The sequence below is a fragment of the Eutrigla gurnardus genome (genome assembly GCF_963514095.1).
Source record: "Eutrigla gurnardus genome assembly, chromosome: 8".
Taxonomy (NCBI): Eukaryota; Metazoa; Chordata; class Actinopteri; order Perciformes; family Triglidae; genus Eutrigla; species Eutrigla gurnardus.
Genome location: NC_139922.1, coordinates 8,760,307 through 8,781,894, shown reverse-complemented (window position 1 = coordinate 8,781,894; position 21,588 = coordinate 8,760,307). Strand labels below are relative to the sequence as shown.

At 41.4% G+C, this 21,588-nt stretch overlaps 1 protein-coding gene across 4 annotated transcripts in view; it reads left to right on the top strand.

The window, feature by feature from the left end:
- tafa5l (TAFA chemokine like family member 5, like) overlaps positions 1-18,261 on the top strand; it is a 42,293-nt gene extending 24,032 nt beyond the window's left edge. The window contains exons 3-6 of one of the 4 annotated variants that reach the window (XM_084014500.1): positions 1,300-1,427; positions 2,192-2,313; positions 13,478-13,520; positions 16,136-18,261. In XM_084014500.1, the coding sequence (XP_083870626.1) occupies positions 1,300-1,427; positions 2,192-2,251 (188 nt within the window). In that variant the 3' untranslated portion in view covers positions 2,252-2,313; positions 13,478-13,520; positions 16,136-18,261. Of the gene's footprint in view, positions 1-1,299; positions 1,428-2,191; positions 2,314-13,477; positions 13,525-16,135 lie in introns of all 4 variants that reach the window. The other 3 variants (XM_084014501.1, XM_084014503.1, XM_084014502.1) reach the window with 3 other exon arrangements.
- The last annotated feature ends 3,327 nt before the right edge of the window (positions 18,262-21,588 follow it).

Genomic DNA, 21,588 nt, shown 5'->3' with positions numbered 1-21,588 from the left:
ACAGGCGAATGCTAATTCAATGTCATGCAGACGGACTGCAGAGGGAGAATAAAAACGTCACTGGCTTTCACTCTGATGTCTCCGGCAGGAGAAGACTGAACTCTCTTTCTTGCCTTTCTAATGTGTGATCCTTCTCTCTGATCTACGTAGCGAAATGTTGCATGAATAATCTGAGCGCGTGAATTAAAAGAACGTGATTAAACAAGATTCATGACACATTTAAGTGACATACATATATGTATCAGAACTAATATCGATATAACCTGTAACTTAAGTCCCCGCTGACACCGTAACTTGACATTAACATGAGAGCACAAATTGAGTGAGAATATGAATCAATTTTCTCTTGTATTTCTGCCCAGAGAAATTGACACCTGCTGGGCTCTGTACAGATTAATGTCTTGGCATAGAAATTTTTTTTCAAATATCAGCATTGACGGAGCGTGAACTGCCACGTCCGTGTTTTGCATTCGATCAGGGACCTTTGTTGCAACTCGTTCACTTCTTTCCTGTCGTCCTTCTTACTCTGTTCAATTTCAAATTCATTTTAAAAAGTTCAGAAATGAGTAAATGTCAAGCCGACCTTAGAAATTTGCGTTTCTTCTCAAAATGTTCGACATCTTCCTTTAAATTTAGAAGGTTTATATGGATGAAATACAAAAAAACATAATCATCCAAATGGAGCAATTCATGACATCATCATATCTCCACAAATGTCCTTGTTTGCTTGTAGAGCGGTTCTTCAGCTATTGTTGCAAACCAACAATGAGTCTGTTCTCTTGCTATTCCTGCTATGTAGCTCTGTTCATTTCTGGTGCAGAGATGCCCAAACTTCTTTTCATGTACTAATATAGAAGTCTATTGTTCACTGCGAACACAGCATCACTTCAGGCAAAGAAATCCAACAATGTCCTGCTTTAAAATGGTACAATTATTTTCAATACTAAAACCCTTTCCTCTTTCAGGAGGAATATTAAGTGTAACAAAATGTCAAAAGGAAGAAGCAATCCTTCTGTGCAGCTGCAGTGAAAGCTAGCATTAACAGGATAGTAATTTATGGACCACCAGCTGGCCTGTAAAGGTTACTACCACAGGCAATTCAGACATGGTGGTTCAACAAGAACCTTATTAAACTACTACAGGCTTGTGGACACATCAACATAGGAAGATGCTCTCCCGTCTGGTGGGCATAAAAAAAAAAAGTCAACTTTTATTTATTTATCCAGGAAACGTTAACATTTTCAAGTCCGTGAATCTGTCTAATCTGCCTCTTTGCCCTCTTCTCTTCCGCCCCCTCAGCGCGAATCGTGCGGAGTCGTCAGTGGTGTGAGATGGCTCCGTGCCTGGAGGGGGAGGTCTGCAGCCTCCTGTTCAACCGATCCGGCTGGACCTGCACCAGGGGCAGCGGTCGCATCAAGACCGTCACGGTAATTTACAAGACAAGGCATTAATATACGCCATATGCACTTAACAGCATCACGCTGACACCCCCCCCCCCCTCTGAGCTGCTAGTGATATGTGAGGCCAGGTCCACGGAGACAGCACACAGCTTCCAGGTTTTCAAAGACTGCATCAATACGGAGTCTCAAAGTTCAAGACAACCAATGCTGAACTTGTTTGATAATTAAATCCAAAATGGAATTGTAGGACGCGGTTATGAACACATTTTTGCTGTATTTTATATTCTAAGCATCTATTAATGGGCGCCAAGAAGACGATCACCCGTATCTAATGCTAATGGGGTTCATATGAGCAGATAAACAATAAACAGTAAACAACAATAAAGGGCCGACGGAAAACATCTGCTGTGACATCACTTATTGAGGTGAGGCAGCAACTGCAACATGCTTGAATAGAGAGCAATTTCAGCAGCAATTTCCTGTCTCTTTTGATTTAATGTCGTTTCACTTAACAAACAAACAAAGCCATGTGGGTAATTATCAGAGGTTTTACCTTGAGTGTGCTGTAAAAAAAAATACTGACTCAAATTTGGATTGAAATATGATTATGAGCAGTTAATTCAATAATTTGCTTAAACAAGAGAAGAGAAGAGTTTCATTGTCATGCTCGGAAACATAATGTGAGCTGACAACAGTCTGTGACCTCCCCCTGACGCTGTGAGAGGTTTAAATGAATAAAAACATGTTCAATTTTTAAAGCCTTCAATATGGTGTCATCTGGTCCTCTGTAGGCTCCTCTCACAGTGCAGCATGCATCCAATGCCTCAGAGCTGCCAGTGCTGCGTCGCTGACTGAGGCTTCGCTCTGTGACCAACTCTTATTTGATTCAGGATGCACAAAGACGGCATGCAGCGTGAGTCTGAGTGCAGCTTCACGTTTCCTTTACACGTCCGTGCCATTATCAGGGAAGTATAATTTTGAATGTGTGAATGCCATGAGTGGGGAAAAGCAAACTTGTAAAGGCGCCTACAGACCGGCCAAAAATAGTCACTCAACAACTGAGTTGCCATGACTACAGGTCTCAGTTTCACCCCATGCTCAATAGAAAAGTTCTCGTTTTTTTCTTTACCGTGCGTGTTCACACCAGAAAAACATGTCCAGTGTTTTAGTATGTATTGTGTTTGTTGTTCTCAAGTTCTACTTTTTATTATCTCAGACATTGTGTGAATTTCCTTAAATTTGGCACAAACGATAAACTATAATCAAGGATGAACTGATTTGATGTTGGAGGTCATAGGCCAAGGTTACTATGACTTTACACATTCTTTTGATATCTCAGCGAATTCCTTCAAATGTACATCAAATGTCCACTGGGGCTCAAGATTGAACTGATCAGATTTTGGCGTGCAAAGGTCAGTGTGACCTCACAAAACACGCTTTTGGCCAGGACTCGGGACAAGTTGCATGCACACAAATGACTCATAGGATGAAACTGATGACATTTTGCACACGTAGAGTGCAGCATGACTGGTCGGCGGAGGCATCGGAGCGTGAGGCGGTAGTTCTAGTTTTCCATGTATGTTTGAATTACATCTGTTGAGGGATTTAACTTGAAGCGACAGAGCGAGTAAAACAGCACGATACAGCATGTTGATGTCAGCGAGAGATGAAAGAACAAAAGACTGCTGTCCTCATCGTCAGGTACACGAGACCAAAGGTCAACCTCTGACTGGATCTCTTGATTTTCACTCTCTTTGTCTTTTATTTCCCTCACTTGCTGTGTCTTTATCCCTCTCGCTCCTCTGCCTCCTCCGTCCAGCCACCCTAGGCAGCTGCGTCAGATTTCATGCATGCATTCCCATCCTGCTGTAATCTACCCTGACAGCACACTTAGGTTAGTGTTTTTGCTTTAATACCAAAAAAACAAAAAAAAGGCAGATTACGTGTTCCACTGCATATTCTCAATTAGCTGTTGCTGAGGGAGAGTTTTATAACAGAGGTTAATCACAAGTGATGCTGGTGGGTTTTTTTTTTTGTTGTTGTTTTTTGAGGGGGCAGGGATAGAGAGGATTTGGCAGCAGAAGAGAGGAGGTATCCAGAGGTATTTGTTGTGAGACCCAAAATGGGAGGAAAGCACATCCTGTGAGATAAATGAAAATGAGAAATCTATAAAGAGGATTGATCAGGCTGGAGTGTGGGGAGAAGAGAGGGACCGGGATAGAGGACCAAGCTGCCACTCGGCCACTCGCCAAGCTCTGTCTGTCCACATCTGTGTGCAAGCATCTGAGTGTAGAGAGCGAGTTCTAATTGCGAGAGTCTGTCTTCACGTGGCCATAATCACATTACATTGGAGCACTGTGACAATGTGGGTTTGTGAGAGCTGATAACGGCTGGGCTCATTATGCTGTGGTGCGTAGGCTCCACGTAGGGGGAGTTAGCCACTGACAAAGTGACAAATGTACCTGCTACCTGGCAGATCATGCATCTAATAAAACATACAGTATATACATCATACTGATAATATCAGTTAGCACGGGGTTGGGGTTCAGGAGCACCTTATCAAATCAGGTAACTAAAGATTCAATTGAGGTTTTCGACAACTGGACAATGAGAGAATGTTTCCATGACAATGGAAAGTATTTGTTGTGTTTTGTGTGCTTTGTGTAACTGAGAAAGAGATGAAAAGATGTACCTGAACATGTTACAGCAGCATTCCTCAATAGAACAGCCTCCTTGTGTCCAACTAAAAAACACGTATCTTCCTCCCAGGAACCATCTCTGTTGGCTGTTGCACAGTTTTGACAGTCTTGACTGCTCCTTTAGGTTGGAGTTGGTCAGCGTACGTAATTTCTATACTGAGTGCTGCTGGAATTACTAAAGTGGATCATTTTGACCTGATAGTGTACAAGCCCTGGGAATAGAGATATCAATCTATTTGCCAGAAAAAGTAATCTCAACATTTATTAGACAGATTAGTGTTTAACTTGGTTTGTGACACTGCTGCCTCCTCCAGAGGATGCCTCTTAATTTTAGTGACCCACAAAGTTTCATCTGTCGCCACTGTCGGGCCAAAATGTCTCTTTGACTAACACTTCAACACTGGCCAATATATCTTGAAAACGAATGGCTGAGTTTCCATGGAATGTGCTGTGAATATTCATGGGCCTTTTAGAATGAGTTTTTTGTTGTCGTTGACCCCCTGACCTTTCCTCTGGCACCACTATGAGTCCAAAATGTTGAAGAGAAATACTAAAATCTAAAAGGCAGGCTGTCTTGAGATTTACTGAGTGTATTTATTCTTCTCAGAGGAGGAACTATTTGCATTTCGAAACACTATGAGCCACCCTCAGGCCAAAAACACAAACTTTGCACACCAGGCGTCTAGCAATCAAACAGGTAGATTTCCATGAATTTGATGAACTCAGTCATGCCCCCAATGGGATAAAACCCTCTGATTTAAACAACGCTGTGGCCTTTCCTGGAGTTCCATTCAAAGCAAACTTTATACTTTTGGGCTGACTTGCTGTGAGAAATTAATTCTAAGTTGTTGAGTTTTTCCAACACTTGTTGCTAGAAGGGCTGATGCTAGAATTTGCCACTAATAACAAATGCAGTGTTCCAATATTTATGACTTTTAACCTTTCACTTAGCACTGTGTTTAAAGTCTGTGTCGGAAAGTCCGGCGGATCGAGGGCACTCTGTCAGATTTTGAATGTTTACAACTCTCACGCTCCTCCCCCACGACCACCGAGCTCCCTCCCCTCGACTCCGTGCCCGTCATTGCGTGTGCACCAGACACATTTGAAACGTCCGATGTTGACTCTGGTTTTATCACGGGCACGGTCACAATCTCTTTCTCCTTATTTTCCACCGGTGTTTTCTTTTCCTTGGTTGTTTTGGACCTCCTCGTTTCGGTTTTTAACGAGGAATTGGAAGCTTGTTGCTACTTCCCACCGCCATCACGCTACAAACAATTCAACGCAATGCGTGTGCCTGTGATATTGTAACGAGCCTGAGGGGGGAGGGGCTCTGTGTGTGCACGAACACAGCCCTGCATGCTGATTGGACAGGATCATCCGGGCTCTGTCGATCTTTGCAAAACAAACAACAGGCTCTACGTGCACATAGAGGCGCGTTTTTTTTTCTTTCTAAAACTGGATGATTTATATTGTTCTATCGGAGCATAGTGTCGGCTTCAGTGAATATGATCAAAAAAATGTTGCCGACTGGGGCTTTAACTTTCACAGGCTGATAATGGGCTTACACATAAAAAGCTCATGAATTTGAACAAGGAATAATTTAATGAATTAGACCTTCATTTTTCTGCTCTCAGTGGTCAAGAAGCTCCTGTCAAAGAAATAATACAAATGTTATGTATGCGATGTACAACTGGAACCTTTTGAAGCAGTGGCTGTCAAAAATGTATTAAATCCTTGAAAACTTAAAAACCATGAAAAACAAACCAAATCCATTATTGGATTTTAGATGGATTGTATTAAATAGACCCAAACTGAATATTTCACAATTGTTTATCAGACAGTTCAGGTTAAATGCGTTGTGTATGTGACAATGACCATTTGTACAATGAATATGAATAAAAGTGCATAGTATTATATAGTTATATATATATATATTGATAAAGCGACATGCCACACACACACACACACAGTGCACCTGCAGCTCTTTCTAAACAGCCCGCCCTCCTGTGTGTGCAGCTCATGGTGGCACTGCCAGGTCACACACTGCAGCCTAACCTGTTAATGGAGTTTGCATATGCAGGCCACTCTCCATTGCCAGCTAGCCATTAATATGAATCACTCTCTGGAGGCCCCCCCAAACAAGCTGGCAATTTGTCTTCACTAGTGAGCCGCTGAAAGGTCTACATATGATATTCTCTGAGGTGGAAAGCGCAATATGAGAAAGGTGGGGCGCGGCGTTGCAAGGTTGGTTTCATACACTTGACAGGAGGAGGAGGCGGGTCGGGGGGGGGGGGGGGGGGGGGGGATGAATAGTCAGGTTACACAACAGCACAGATGGGTGTGTTTGTGAGGAGGGTGGAAATTGCCATCAGTTTGAAAATTGACTTCTGAATTCAGGACAGTCAAATGTTTTTGTCTCCTTTCATGCGAGCAAGAGGGTTGTGGGATTGCGTCAGCTTGCTCCCTGCTTGATGAGAGCTCGACTGCTCTATTATCAGCCAATGGTAATGAAGTGACGGGCTCGAATTGAAGCTACGCATGGAAATGCTTTTTCAGTGCAGGGTAAGATCAGACTACTCTCCCAAATATTATGTTCTGGGCTTCAAATGTTACGTCACGGGCTGCAGGGAGCTTAAATTATGAAATGCAAGCACTTGAATCTCTGATTTGATCATATTCAGACTACGGTTTCATGGACAGTACGGAAAAAGAAATCTTCCTACGCCCACACACAACAAATGCCACCGCTCGGCCAGTCTGGCCCGGAGAGAAACAAAACAGTTGCAATTGGGCGTTTTTTTTTGTTTTTTTTTCCAAACGAAGGAGAGTTGCAAAATGAACAGCACAGCCACATAGAATGCACCCAGTAGGTCGTGCTGTGCAGCTATGTGCACTTTGTTGCAGGCTGAAAAGCTAGTGGAGTGCATGTGTGTGTGTCTGTGTGTGTGTGTGTGTGTGTGTGTGTGTGTGTGTATGTGTGTGTATGTGTGTGTGTGTGTGTTGTCCGTCCAGTGCTGCTGTAAACATGGAGAGCTCTGAGGGACTTATGAAAGGAGGATGTGATCTTGATTTCAAAGGTGTACCTTTATTAAAGGAAAAGGGTGTTAAGCAGTAAATCTAAGAAATGGGATGCAGACGGGCAGAATAAACTGATTTCATGGCACCACATTGGTACAAATGTTGCTGTCCAGTTATGACGGAGTTTCTGAAATTCTCACATTCTCTTATGAAAGAGGTGAGATAGTTCCACAGTGTCATTATGTAACACGTTATGTAGGCACCTCACTTATAAAGGCTTCAATGTCCACAACAAACAACCAGGCAGCCAAGTGATGTGTCGCCATGGTCACTGCTGTGCTGGCAGCCCATCCGACCAGAGACAGACTTCTAATGAGCTCGCTTCTCGAAGGCAACACAACACACCCGCAGGCTCTGTCAGCAACGCCGCCGTTTGTGTGCAGCTCCTTTAAATGAATGGTTGATTAGTTGGTGAGGTTGCAGAGTGGAGGTGACACATTTCTGGTTGGAGATCATTAATATTAGAAAGGATGTTGTATCCAAGTAGGAATAAAGCAACAAGGTTTAAAACCGAGTCTCGGTTTTAAAAATGTCCTAGTATGCCTTCTGCTGCTTACATCTAATGTTAGAAAGGACAGAGACTAATATTGTAATGATCCTTAGATTTGGTTAGGGTTTAATTCAATACATTACTCTTTGATAGTTGGATCCCTCATGCCTTTCAAAAAGTCTCAAGAGTAAACGGCAGGAAAACACACACAACAAATAATTATTTTAAGGACTTTTTTCCCAAAGGCAGCACGCTTCAATTAATGCTTTTATAACAGATGCCGACATTCACGTAGTTCTCATACATACGGTTTACTTGTTGCTGCAGCACAAGCAGTGTAGACCAAATACAACATTAGTCACCCAGAAAACAGAGGTGCCTCTGCTTCACTGATTTATGACCTCCGTTGTAAATGACCGATCTGCATGTGGTGCTCCAGACTGCTCTGGAAACAACCTGTGACCACTGTTTCCTCTGTGCTGGGTTTTTAAAAAGACAAGCGAGTTTGGCTGAAAAGCCTGAATGCTGCTGCTGGTGACAGGTCCCGTCAACGCCCAATCTTTTATCTGTCAACGGGATTTCATTATTACAGACTTTTGATTCTGCAAAATCTACCCTTTATCTAAACTAGAGGTCCATCATTGCTTTTTAGGCTCTCTCTTAATTTGCAGCTGTATTCGCTTGTATGTAACTCAGCGCTTATCTTTGAATTTTTTTGAGGTTATATAAATTGTTGCTATGCAGCTCTTGTATTTGTCACAGAGCAGCCTCCCGAAACCCTTGCAAACAGATGTATTCTCAGTGAGATGCCATCTTTAGGTGGACTGCAGTAATGAAATTCTTTTCAGTAGGTGCTGTAGCGCTGTGGGCAGCAGCATTTATTAAGACTAAATCAAATGCATAATAAGAGGCGTGAAGTGGGTTGTTTGCTTGAATAGTATCTCCTCCTAGTGAAGGCTCTGAAGGATACGCACAATAAAAACAGGCCCTGCAAGGATGTGGTATCAACAGGCTGGTTCCTCACACGGCAGGGAAAGTATTCGTAAGGAAATCAGCCCTGGAAATTAGAGAAATGTTTACATCTTCAACAAGCATTGGAATAAACCAGGCCAGAGCGTTTTCAAATATTAGATATGCATGCTGTGCACCATGTCCTTCAATGCTCTGCTGGATTTCGGTCTCATTTGTTGTTGAAGTGATTAAATTCGGTGCAGCAGCAAGTAAATTCTAGCAATCATGCACAATCTATTTCAGCTGAAATGAAAGAAGCAGAGTTTTACTTTTACTGATACTTCAACAATAGTATTTTTTAATTCATTCTTAATCTCCTGAGTATTCCTTCCAGTATTCCTTCTTTGATACGTGCATCAGACAAAAGAGCAAGTCCAGCTTTTATGTTTTTATGATTTACTGTCTCACCTCCAGGCTTTCACTCACATCCCTGTTTGTGAACTGATGGTGCTCCTGTCATATTATATCTGACAGCCTCTCTCTAGATCCCCGGGGATAACACATCGTAGCCTTTGCCTTTGGATGTTCATTTATAAAATGACTGACGTTCAAACAACATAGATGCACCGGAGTACACAGAGGTTACGCTTGATAAGCAAATATACCCGTTATTTCAGGTTTCATTTACAGGCCTTCTATTTATCAAGCGGAAAAGAAGAAATGTTCTCTTTTGGCTTCAGCTCATCTGTTTGTCGGATGCAGTGGCACGACCATCAGTCTTGAGGAGATGGCTTGTGGACTGATGCAGAAAATATATTGAAATAAGCTGGTTTGATAGAGATATTCGGAAAAGAGAGAAAGCCACCTTTTCATTCCCCCTTTTTCATCTGTGTTATCGCAGGTAATGTGTTGTGGAACACACATACTTGCGTGAAGCTTCATGATTGCATTTACAGTCGGCTATCTGATGTTTCCGCTGGTGTTCAAAGGCAAAAAAAAAAAAAAAAAGCGACACTTTGTTGTTTGCTGCCTTGTGTACTGCCATCATCTATTTAAAAAGTTTTTTTTTTTTCAGTTTTCCTTTGCCCCCCCTCCCATGACTGAGACCCAGTGAATGTGGTCCCTTCTGCTGTCACTTTCAGCGCACTTTACCCCGCTCCCCTATTTGAAGTTCTGTCATCGCCAGGCTTTGAACTGCCATGTGAGTTTTAGCCAGCACAATGCTTGTCTCCAGAGCTTCGTCTGGTGTGAAATTGTCAGAGCCATAGGCCACATTTCAACACAGGCTGTTTTTCTACCCTGTGTAATGCAGAAAGCCTTTCAATGGTCTGGACACATTCAAGCATGCTAGACAAACATCCTATTTCATTGTTTAGCACTGCTACCTTTGATGCAACTAGCTGCAATCTTTTTTCTTTTTTTGTCACTTGAAGAAGCCACTGTCTCCCTAAAAAAACAACGCGTTTCCATTGATACAAAGCTAAATATAATTTAGAGATTTGTAGCCATTCTATATAACACGTAATTGTTCTTTGGGTACTTTGCTGTTAACACTTTTACTTCAATGGCAATGTGTTTTTATATGTTTTAGCCTATTTACGACAAATCACATCACTTTAGATGACTAAACCATGGCTTACCATACTGCTGTGTTTTTTTTTTTCCTTCCATTCCAGCCTTAGTTTCCATTCATTTCCGTTGGTATGAAAATCAATGAGGAGCTCTTGACACTTGCTTGATTTGTTTTTTCCATCAATGAACATCAAGTCTGCATTTTTTTGGTCAAACTTACATTATTCTTTTAGGGTAGTTCACTGCTGACTTTTCAGATGAATCTGCAAACTTTAACTTAAACTGCATTGTCATGCTGTGGTAATGTGACATTTACAAGAAAAATATGGACTTGACATTCAAAGGAATAATCTCACACAGGTCAGTTTCAAGAGCCTGCATATTGATTTTCATATTGTACAGACATTAATGTAAACCAATGTCAGGCTGGAACAAAAACATTTAAAATGGTCAGCAAATGTAATAGTAGAGTACATGTAAGAGTACATGATTTATAGTTAAACCTGCACTACATATATTCTTATTACTAATTAATCTTTATGTCTACTTGCAATGTGAGAGGGTTCACCCAGCTTTGCACTTTGCAAACACAAAGTTAGCAACCAACTTGTGAAATTATTGGCACGTTTAACAGCTAGATATTTCCAATAAGATTTGGAGGAGCCCGAAACCGAGCAAAAAAGAGAGTATATAGAGTGAATATTGGACTTAAAAGTGTTCAGAATCACAACTCCTAATGAATACTAATGTCTTTGTCCATTTTTACTATTTTATATGTGTAAATAAGCAATTACAACTGCCCCAAAGTGAAAAGAAAGTCAATTAATGTAGCTTTAAAGTGCTAAAACTTTCAAAAACGTATTTATCAGGCCTAATTATTTTTCTTGAAATGGGCTATTGTTGCATCATTATTGTTCAAGTTATTGTATTCTAGTTTTTCTCCTAAAATCAGAGCAAACGCTCTGAATGTTGTACTATAGATAATGGCTGTTGTCCGTAGCCGACTCCCAAGAAAAATAGCAGCAAACAAAATCCAATGCAACTTGTGGTGGCTTAATTCCTCAGAGATCGCTCTGGGTCTGATGCACTGATGCTTTTTACATCAGGCTCATACTCTGTGCACGAAGCATCCAGTCAGGGTCTTCAGTAATCCATAGCTGTGCTTTTTAGCCTACTAATACCAGTGGCTGTTAATGACTGGGACCTCTGTGAGTCTCTAGTAGTTGATGAAACCAAAAAGAAGAAACCCTGTGCAGGAGTCGGCTTGTTAGAAGAGACCCTGGGGAACGATATTTAGTTGCTGCAGTGATGGCCTGTCTCCATAATGGCTGGATGGGCTGCTGGTGAGGATTTTTGTGGCTAAAAGTGCCACCAAATATACCGTCTCTGCTTTGTTTCTCCCTGAGCAGCGAGCAAACACGCTGCCTGCTGTACCTGCAGCGGATTTCCCTCCCGGCTACTAAGTTGTAATGCTACATCGGCTGAGGATTTTATTTGTGTAATGTGAGGCACACTGTATCTTAAAAATACTTTGATCCTAAAATATGCTGCGTTGATGATAAGGAAGGAAGTTAATTGAATCCCTTAATATTTTTGCCAATCTCCGCTGGCACTCTGTCAAAGATCCAGGCGGTGCACCTCATTTGAACTGTGAAACTTTATCATTTATGCACAGTGCTCAGTGTTTACAAGTGGCGATGAAACGAGGGCACCCCGAGCTCAGAGACGAGGTCCAAATGTTTCAATTTCACCGCAACATAAGCAATTAGCGAAGCGCTTATTAATGTGCTCTCCGCTTCCTCTCTCTCTCCTTATCTGTGAATCTCATCCCTCGTGCCAGCGGGAGATGAGCATGTCTGCGATGTCCTTGGATTCCCGTCTTGTAAACACCATAGGCGGTGAGCACTGTTTACCGGTGTGCATGGCAGGCAAAGAGCCGTCTCCTGCACAGTCCGTCCCGTGGGGCCAGACTCACCTTGTTGCCCTTTTAATTAGTCGGAGCAGTTAATAGTGCTGTCCGCTTCTGCAGCCTCAGCATTCTGCTCCCACCTCAAGATTCCCTCCAATCGATGGCGAGTGAGTCTGACTGAGGCAGGGAGTCGAGGGAGAGGAGGGTGTCCTGTGTGGGAGCAGCTCAGGTGCGTTCATGATGGTTTCTGGAGATCAAACCATCTATTTTCTTTGAAGGAACTTTTAGGGCGGGTGTATCAATATCTGTTCCTTCTCTTTTTTTCCCTTTTACATTTGAACGGATAACAAGGTCTTTGGGTTCCCCGTGCGCATTTCTTCTCGCCCAGTTTCTCCTCTCCCACATTTCCTCACCCTCGAAAATAAATGTAATCAAAAAGCAAAGGGTTTGCTCGGCAGATTCTATTGTGCCCTTATAAGCTTTTATCCCTTCCAACCGCCCGCCCGCCGTGCTCATTTCTTTTCTTGTTTTGATTTAAAGATGCAGTGGAAGTACTTAGCATTTAGATGACATGCTGCTGGAGAGGTGTGATGGATCAGCACCTCTTCAGAGTACTGAATTTCTTTGACAGCGCCGGGGCTGGTCGAGCAGACAGAGCGACAGATCGCAGGAGGACGGGCCGGGTGGGTACCAGAATACCAAGTCCACCTCGCTGCCGCAGATTGCCTGGCACAGCCGAGAGGAGAGCGGCGGCTCCTGGGAATGCCAATGCGCTGCCCAGACAGCCGTCTCGCCTTGGCTCCTCTGATTGGCTAAACAGACCATTAGCTTCCTGATTATGATTAGCCGAGTCATTATCTACACAAAAGTGGCTCATTCACCAATATTAAGAAGGCAAGGGAGCTGTTTTCTTCCTCCGGTCAAGGGGAACACAGCACAGTTTCATATGTTCTCCTGAAGATGAATGTAGGACGCGAGGAGTTGTTGTTCACAGAGAAACAAAGTAGAGCAGTGTTTATTACCATGCCCTACGGCTAATGCGATAAAATGTTCTATCTGTGTGATGCCGTTGATGGAAGGAAGGAAAGGTCTCTCAGTCGTTAACGTGGATGATGAGGTGGCCATTACTCGCTTGTATTTTCTGGTTGAGGAGAGAAACGGCGTCCACAGAGGTCATAAAATTGGGAGAGAACAAAATAACCTTCAGCATGCGTGGTCTCGCCTTAGATATAATTGGAAGACACGCCATCTGTGCTTTTAAATGGACATATGCTGCTCTGCGTCAAAGGCCAATATGGCGAGGTAGAGTTTCTATAACACGTTAGTGAAAGCTGGCACCCTGACCCTCCGCCGCTGACCTCCTACTCTTCTTTTCCAGCCTTTGCCCAAGGAGCCGTCGTAGGATGCCGAGAAAACAGCAAGTATGTGAGTTTTTTCAATTATGTATTTTATTCTTATTTACATGCTAAGTGTATAACCCTGCTTCAGTTCACTTGGACATAACAGCAACCAAAGACATATTGAATGTTTCCATCTTGTAGAAAGCAGAAATAATAACTCCTGAGGGAAACAGCAGGAGTCATGTCTTATACATAAAGTTGTATAGAAGTTCAGTGGAGCTCGAACCTGGAATGAATAAGCCATTAGTGTGTGTTGGCCGTGCATTTTTCAGTGCGGCTCTGACTGCTGAGTTTCAATAAAGATCATCCAGGACTTGGGAGCCGAAACTATGGAATGCCCTGTTTCTCAGGATGCATTCGCTTTGATGATGCAACAAAAAAGGGAAATCAAAGGGGGTTATGGGAAGTTTTGACACGCATAAGAAAGGAAACTAAAAAGCCCCACTGTGGTTCCATCAAAGGGAGAAGCTGCTTCAAGTGTCCATGCTCTCTTTTAGTACAAAGGTAGAAAACTGATATGAATGAGAGGCAATGACCGAAAGGAAAAGGCTCCATTTAAATGAAATTCCCTTTCTAAATGCTATGGTAACAGACTCCTAAGACGTGGCTCCCTGCCGAAATCAAGACTAAACTTGGCTGATAAAATAGAGTTGGGAGCCGGCTAGTCTAGGCTAACTTTGTTTCGACAAACATTTTTCTTACAAGGAAATCTAAAGATTAAACTAAATTCCCCTTATAAGAACATTGAGTGAGTATCCGTGCAGCTTTTCTATTCTGCAAAACCACAGGCATTTGGAATCTGCATGCTTTACGTCCCCGAGCCAATATTCTAAGATTGATTTCCCCTCTTCCACCGAGAAAACAAAATGAATCACGCACAATTACCAAGGACAGGGAGAAAAGGGGAATTGGGGGCGTCATAAATATTTATTTGCCAGCCCTGGGAATTTGTGCAATTCTGTGTGGATTCGCCAACTCATATTTAAGTGTCTGAATGATTTATATGGGCAGTCCTGGGTGTCACATTTGTCCACTGTCACCGTGAATCATTCATGTATTAACATTTATAGATTTATCCATATAACATATTCATGGCAGAGTTCTATTATCATTCAAATGGATTTCTTGATCAAATGATTGGCTAGATTAAGTCATTAGCTCCAGAATTTCAATAGAGGTGAAACTTATTCCATGTGGAGAAGAATATATTAGTACAATGCGTATGGACCATTCCCTTAACATTTAATTTAGAAAATTAGCTTTGTTAAAGCTCAAATAAAGCCATTTTCAGACACGTCAAATTGTTGGTTTTATATATTTGTTTAAGTAACGGCTTCTTGTCAATTAGACATGTGTCTGTTGTGGAAATGGCATTATTCAGACCTTTATGGAATTGACCATAATAATGCCAGCTCCGTAACTGCCACTCTAACAAGCAGTGCAGATTTAAAAAGTAATATGAAGGAAAAGCCCTTTATATAAAATCTGTCATCTTATTTATTAGATTATGATCACACTACCATGGTGAAAAAATTACCACTGCTTGTTTTATAATCTTCAACAATGCACACGCAGAAAATGACAAAACGTTTGGGGCTCTCAATTCTTAATTGACTCACACTTTATGGAAAGAGTTCTCTGGAGCTGGCTCGGATGAACATTGAAAATACAGAGAGTTGATGCTGGTGTTATTATTACTGTGTTTTGTTTTTCTTGTCTTGCACCATGAAGGTAAAAAACTGTCTCATTCAGTGGTTTATGAAACTGAATTTATTTTCAATTAAAAACACGAATGAGGAAGCACTTGGATCGGACCAAAATGTGACACAAAACAGTTGCATAACTAGGCAATGAATGACCTACCAAAATCTACCAAAAACAGGAATGCATGCCCCACAACAAGGCACTCAATTTACAACAAATAAATATTAACTTATTTTATTTCAGATCAAATCGAATCAGAATCAGGAAATAGTTTATTGCCAAGTAGGTTTTCACACACAAGGAATTTTCCTTGGTGTTCAGTGCACACAAAGGATAAACAATAAAATAAAGTACTGCAGTCAAGAACATAAATAGAAAAATTAACATAAAATGAAAAAGACACTATAGCCTTATTATAATAATACATTATGTATAATTTGACAGTTGTGTTGTGCAAAATTTTGCAGTATACACAAGCAGATGATGGTGCATGTGCGTGTGTGTGTGTGTGTGTGTGTGTGTGTGTGTGTGTGTGTGTGTGTGTGTGTGTGTCAGTGTGTGATGTGGGGGAAGGGGGGGTAGTGTGCGTGTCAGTGGGGGTCCCGGGCCTCGTTGTTGAAGTATGTTGATTTAAGAATAAGAAATGATAATTATGTGATTAAATACATGGTACTATGAATGCTGAATGTGTGTGTGTGTGTATATATATATATATATATATATATATATCATTTATTTTTTTATTTGCATATTTAACGTAACGTAACGTGGTGGTGTTCAATCAAAAGTTGTCATGTGTAAAATGTTATGGAAATGTGAACTGTATTTGACCTGGTAATGTGTCAAAGTGACTTGAACCTCTATTCAGACATATGAAATGATGTGAGCCGAGTCTTGTGATTTTGACCTCTCCTTTCTCCGTTCCTCTACAGGTTGATTGACATCCATGCTTAAAAAGGACCTGAGACCAATCTCTACACCAGAACATTGTGTCCATTCACCAACGAGATTTTCCAAACTTTACACCAAGTCTGACCTTCAGTAAAAAAATAATAAAAAATAATAATAGTACAGAGCATCTCCAATCCCCGCAGTGAAAGACTCTCGGCAGACACTTGTGAGAACTCTGAGAAGTCTCAAGTGAGCAGCATGGTACTCCATTGGCATTGAATCTTCACCGCAGCCAAATTTCCGTGGACACATCCTAGAACAAAATCCCTGTGAGGAACATTTATATATATAACAGGGCTGTGGAATATTCATTGAAGTACTTTACCTCTTTTTTTTGTCCTTGTTATCCAACATTAGGTCTGCAGGGGACGGCTCCTTGAAGATTTTTCGTACCTTTGTGGCTTGATTTAGACTTGTCAGAAGGACTTTCACAAGCCGGTCCGTTCATCTTCTTTACTATCCCCGCTATGGAGCCGTCCACGGTTATATTCCAGCCAAGTTTCTTTAATGACAGCGTACTGCTGAAGAGTAATGACTTTGCAGAGGTTGAGCCAGGCCATATTGTCCATCGGCTGGGAGAAACTTTACACCTCCTTCGTCTCTGCATTTACCCACACAGGACGGACCGTTGTGAAAAAAAGCATGAAAGTCTATCTGAATGTCACAGAAAAGACGACGGAGATGAGTTGACTGACTTGACGGTTGTCATGGTGAAATGTGGATATTTTGGACGTCTTAGCTTATAACTTGTGTTTTTTGTTTTTTTTATGTGGTGCCAACATAGACTAGAAGAGTAGTTTTTGTCAATGAAGCTCACACATCTTGTACACACCACCAGGAGCTTTTAGCAGATGTGGCCCCCTGGCTCATTTTAATGGTCGGTGTGTGTGCGCGTGCGTGTGCGCATGTTTGCATCTCTCCACGTGTGAATATGTGTGTGTATCCTCGTGTGTGAGTGTGCGTGCACATCCAGAGATACACTATGAAACAAGTCCTATCCGATGCATTATTCATACTCTTGTATATTTTTGGGACTTGCCCGGACCAGAGCTCACCATCTGGCAAGGGAAGAGTTTGTGATTTTACAGATGTGGGACCTCAATTGAAAATTCACCGGTGAATCCTGGGTTTACTTTTCCTTTGTGTCTTTTATTTAGTACAGAGATATTTATATTTGGGGAAATATTATTGAAGCTGAGGACAGATCTGCGGTCTGAATAAGTTAAATTCTGTAATTAAAATCAACCCATGCGTAATTAAATGTATTCAAAATCTTTGTCTAAATTTACTATATTTTGATATGAACTGCTTTGGCCAGCTGGACGTGCTACATGCTGATTTCAGATGCTTGATATATTTGAAATTATGTATATATACATATGTATATTCAATTAATGTATTTTAGGTTCCGTGGGTTTCATTTAAAGAGGAGGTAAAGAAAAGGAGGTGGACACAATAACACAAACAACCAGTCAAATATTTCAAAAATATAACATAATCCAAATTCCACAGGGTTCTAAGCTACGGTCTGTAAGATGAAAGAACATCCTGTCTCAAAAAATACATACATAATATTATAAAGGTGTTCCTGTTAATGTGTCTACCCCATGTTTCTTTTTTCATTTCTTTGTACTTAAAAATCTTGTACATCTCCATCTTAATGTATGCATTTGAGGATATAAAGACAGCGTCTGCTCCCGAGAGCTGCGGAGTGTGCATTTTGCGTGTGTGTGTGTGTTTTCCAGGTCAACAGCAGTGAGAAAAAATCCCAATATCATCATGACCCATACCTTTGATTTCATGCTGCCTGAAATAATTTGTCCATTTGATTTGAGTCGACACAGGAACTTCTGCTGCAGCCGCACTCAACATGGCAGCGGCAAGAGCAGATTTGTGGTCGAACAAATGTCAACACCTGACAGTGGGGGGCATTTATACCCGCACTTACAAGTTCTGCTAGTTCAAAAACTGAGCTGCTGACTCTCTGGTGACTGAGCTCTGGTGCAGAGGGACTATCTAAGCTGAAATAGTGTCCTTAAATTGTCAGGGCTATAAATGCCTTTTGTGGTCTATATGTAAATATTTTATACTTTTATGTCTCTCTGTCCTTGTTTTGAAAGAGGCTTTGCTCGGAAACTAAAATACCACAGGCCAATTATTTTCCAAACAGGGACACGGCAACAGTATCTGGACAAGCTTGAATAATAAAAAAAGAACAACGTTTTCTTGTGAAAACTAAAATGTAAAAGGGTAACACTTTCTATGAAGCCCATGTGTATGATGTATTATATTCTAATGTATTCTACTGCATAATGCATTATAACAGCAGCATATGACTTTGCTGTAGTTGCCACATGCTGCTATGCGAGGAATAGTCCACAAAATGATGGATGTCAAAATATAATACACAGAGAGAAACGCGTAATTTTTCAGCATGATGCATCATGAATTTTCCCACATATATCACAGCATTTCTTAACAGAAATATACCACAAGACAATTTGCTCTATTGGTTAAGCTTGGTATAACCTTGCAGTAAATTATGTTTTACTATTCGAAAAGAGTGTAGACGCCAACGTGCAGTAAACACTGAAACCAGTGCTTACCAGCAGCATGAGTAATTATTTAGAAGTGATGGTGCCATGTCAGAGGTTAATGAAAATAATGCACACCATCAAGCTAATCGTTGTCTATTGCCACATCAAGTTTTGTGAATATGATGTTTTCCATAATACTTTTACAGGTCCAGAAAAAAATGTTTTATTAGTTGATTTGAAAAAATATATCACTGGTAAATTATTGTTAATTCTAATTTATCATTTTAGAAAAAAAACTTAAATAGTGTTCAGTGTTCAAATGGAAGACTTTAATATGGCATAACCGTAAGTCTTTACATGAGAGCATACAATTCAGTATATATGGAGAGTAAAGTTTCCAATTAGAAGAAAAAGATGTTTTTTTTACTTTGGTTTATATCAATCAGCTTTCAAACCAATAACTGGTGATAAACTCAATACAACCATATATCACCCCATCATCAACCTTAAAGAAATCAACAGGAAATAATGGACCTGTTGAATAAAGCGTTACCATGTTATTCTATAACAGTTATTCATGACGAGTGTTCCTCTGCTTGCCACAATATCTGTATATGATAGAAATAGGTGATATTTACTGTAAAATGGTGAAAATATAATATCCCAACACGCAGCAGCATCATCAAGAATATTATGTGCTCCAGGTGTAGAAACTGTGAGACATGTAGTTTCTGAGGGTTGCTGCCGAGCCAGCGTTCCCACTCGACTCCCACTCAGAGATGTTCTTTCAACGAGGCCCTGCTGCTGCTCCCTTCCATTTTGGATGTCTGTCTTGCTGTCTCAGCCTTTTGTACGTGGGCTGCTGTCAGGATCAACAAATGGTATGACGGCGGAATGAGCTGCAAAAGCTGAACTGTCATGGCGCTGGTATGGCAAGCTATGAGCAAACTTTATGTACTCTGATTGCTGGAAGAGCCATACTGTCCTTCAGACCTTATCATCTTTACTGCAAATGTGGCGATTTAGCAGAGTAGTTGCCAAACTTAATTTTAATGATGCCTTGTGTCAAGGCGGCATGCTCCAGTTCTGAAAGGTGAAGCCAAGATTGACGTGCTTTAAACTTGCATTCTCTCTGCTGGCCATCAGGGGGCGACTCCTCTGGTTGCAGAACGACATCTGATTCTATATAAGTCTATAAGAAAATGACCCTTATTCTCACTCGATGTATTGTCTCAGTAAACATCGAAGCATGACGTTACTTTCGGGAATTATGGTCCCATTTAAAGTAAAATAGACAATAAACAGGGTATGCTTCAGGGCGTGGCTATCTTGCGGTTGACAAGTCACTATCAGGGCGCTGCTATCATGGCCTCGCTGCCGTCACTTCCAAGCTACCAATGCAATTAGCTACTAAGATGACGTCAACACCTAGCTGTTGACCCTGAATTATGAAGCTAACTTTGTTAACAGCTTCACACCAGAAGCCAGATGGAGCCAGATACAGTAAGGTTCCTCCTCAGGGTGCCGCTCTGCCACTTGTGTTCGTCACCCATTGCTCCTCCGCAGTCCAAATATGGTCACTCCTGTTCATTGGTTGCAAAAATCCAATGTGGCGAATTCAAGGCTTCAAAACCATCTGAAAACTACTTACACTTCTTATAAACAGTCTATGCTTATGATGCATGGGCTGCTGTGGCACAGAGGTCGAGCGAGTCGTCCTCCAATCGGAAGAATGAACCCCAAATTGCCGCCGAAGGCCATCGGCGTGAGAATGTGTGTGAAAGAGCTAGATTAGATTAAATCCTGATGGGCAGGCAGCTCCTCTGCCAGCAGTGTATGAATGTGTGTGAATGGGTGAATGTAGACATGTAGTGTTTAGTCTAAAGAATAGGAATGCGCTATATAAATGCAGGCTAAATTATGAATATTATATTGTGTCAGTGTATATACATATATAAATACATATTGTATTCTTTTTTTTTTTTTTACAGAAAAAACACCCTACACAGATTATGCCCAGAGAAATAATGGAGAAAATCCAATAACAATCACAAATGAGTATTCACAACTGGGAATCTGTCAAGTAATTGTTGAATAAAAGAGCATGTGGATGTGTATCTGAGTTGTGGATGGATAAGCATACAATAGTGTTGTGGGAGTAAAGAGCTTTATTTGTGAGCTATACAACCTCTCAAGTTTTGTCAAGTCGCTTTGGTTTCCGTCACTGTCAATCTGAGATAGCAACAACGATCATGCAACATAATAGCGCCTGACACTTGATCAGTTCCTGTCTTGCAGTCTGCTTTTCTGTTTTCAAAAACATAATTGCTTCGGCACTTGTGGGATATCTTCCCCCTCTTCAATAAAACCTTCAGGTGTAGGATGGACAAGTGTTTCAGCACTGCAGGCCTTCGTCATTGTATTTCTGTTTTTCCACTGAGTCCTCCACATCCACAATAGATCCCTGGCCGAGCCTAATGAGACACAAACACCCCCCAGAGCCTCAGACTGGCTTGCTAAACACAGCGTTGTCGAACAGCACTGCAGTGTAGCGAATTAGCATTTATGTCCACATAAAAATCCATTTACTGATCCATTAGCTTAGCATAGTGCTAATGAGTTGCCAGTAATGACTCGCGGGGGACTTTGGTTAGCAAGTGTATCGTCATTAAAGGTAGACACTTCCAGGGCAATGGCTTCATACATGTACAGACATGTGTGAAGCTGCAGAACACTTAGTTGCATGTCTCCGATATGTTTGAAGTTTTCCTTCATCTCTCCTCCAGTGCTGCCCAGTCACCTGCACGTTTGCTTTGTGGGAAATAGAAGTGCCGCTGTCACATGAAATCTGTTGCACCATCCTTCAAACTAACAATGAGGAGGTGGCTGCACTCATC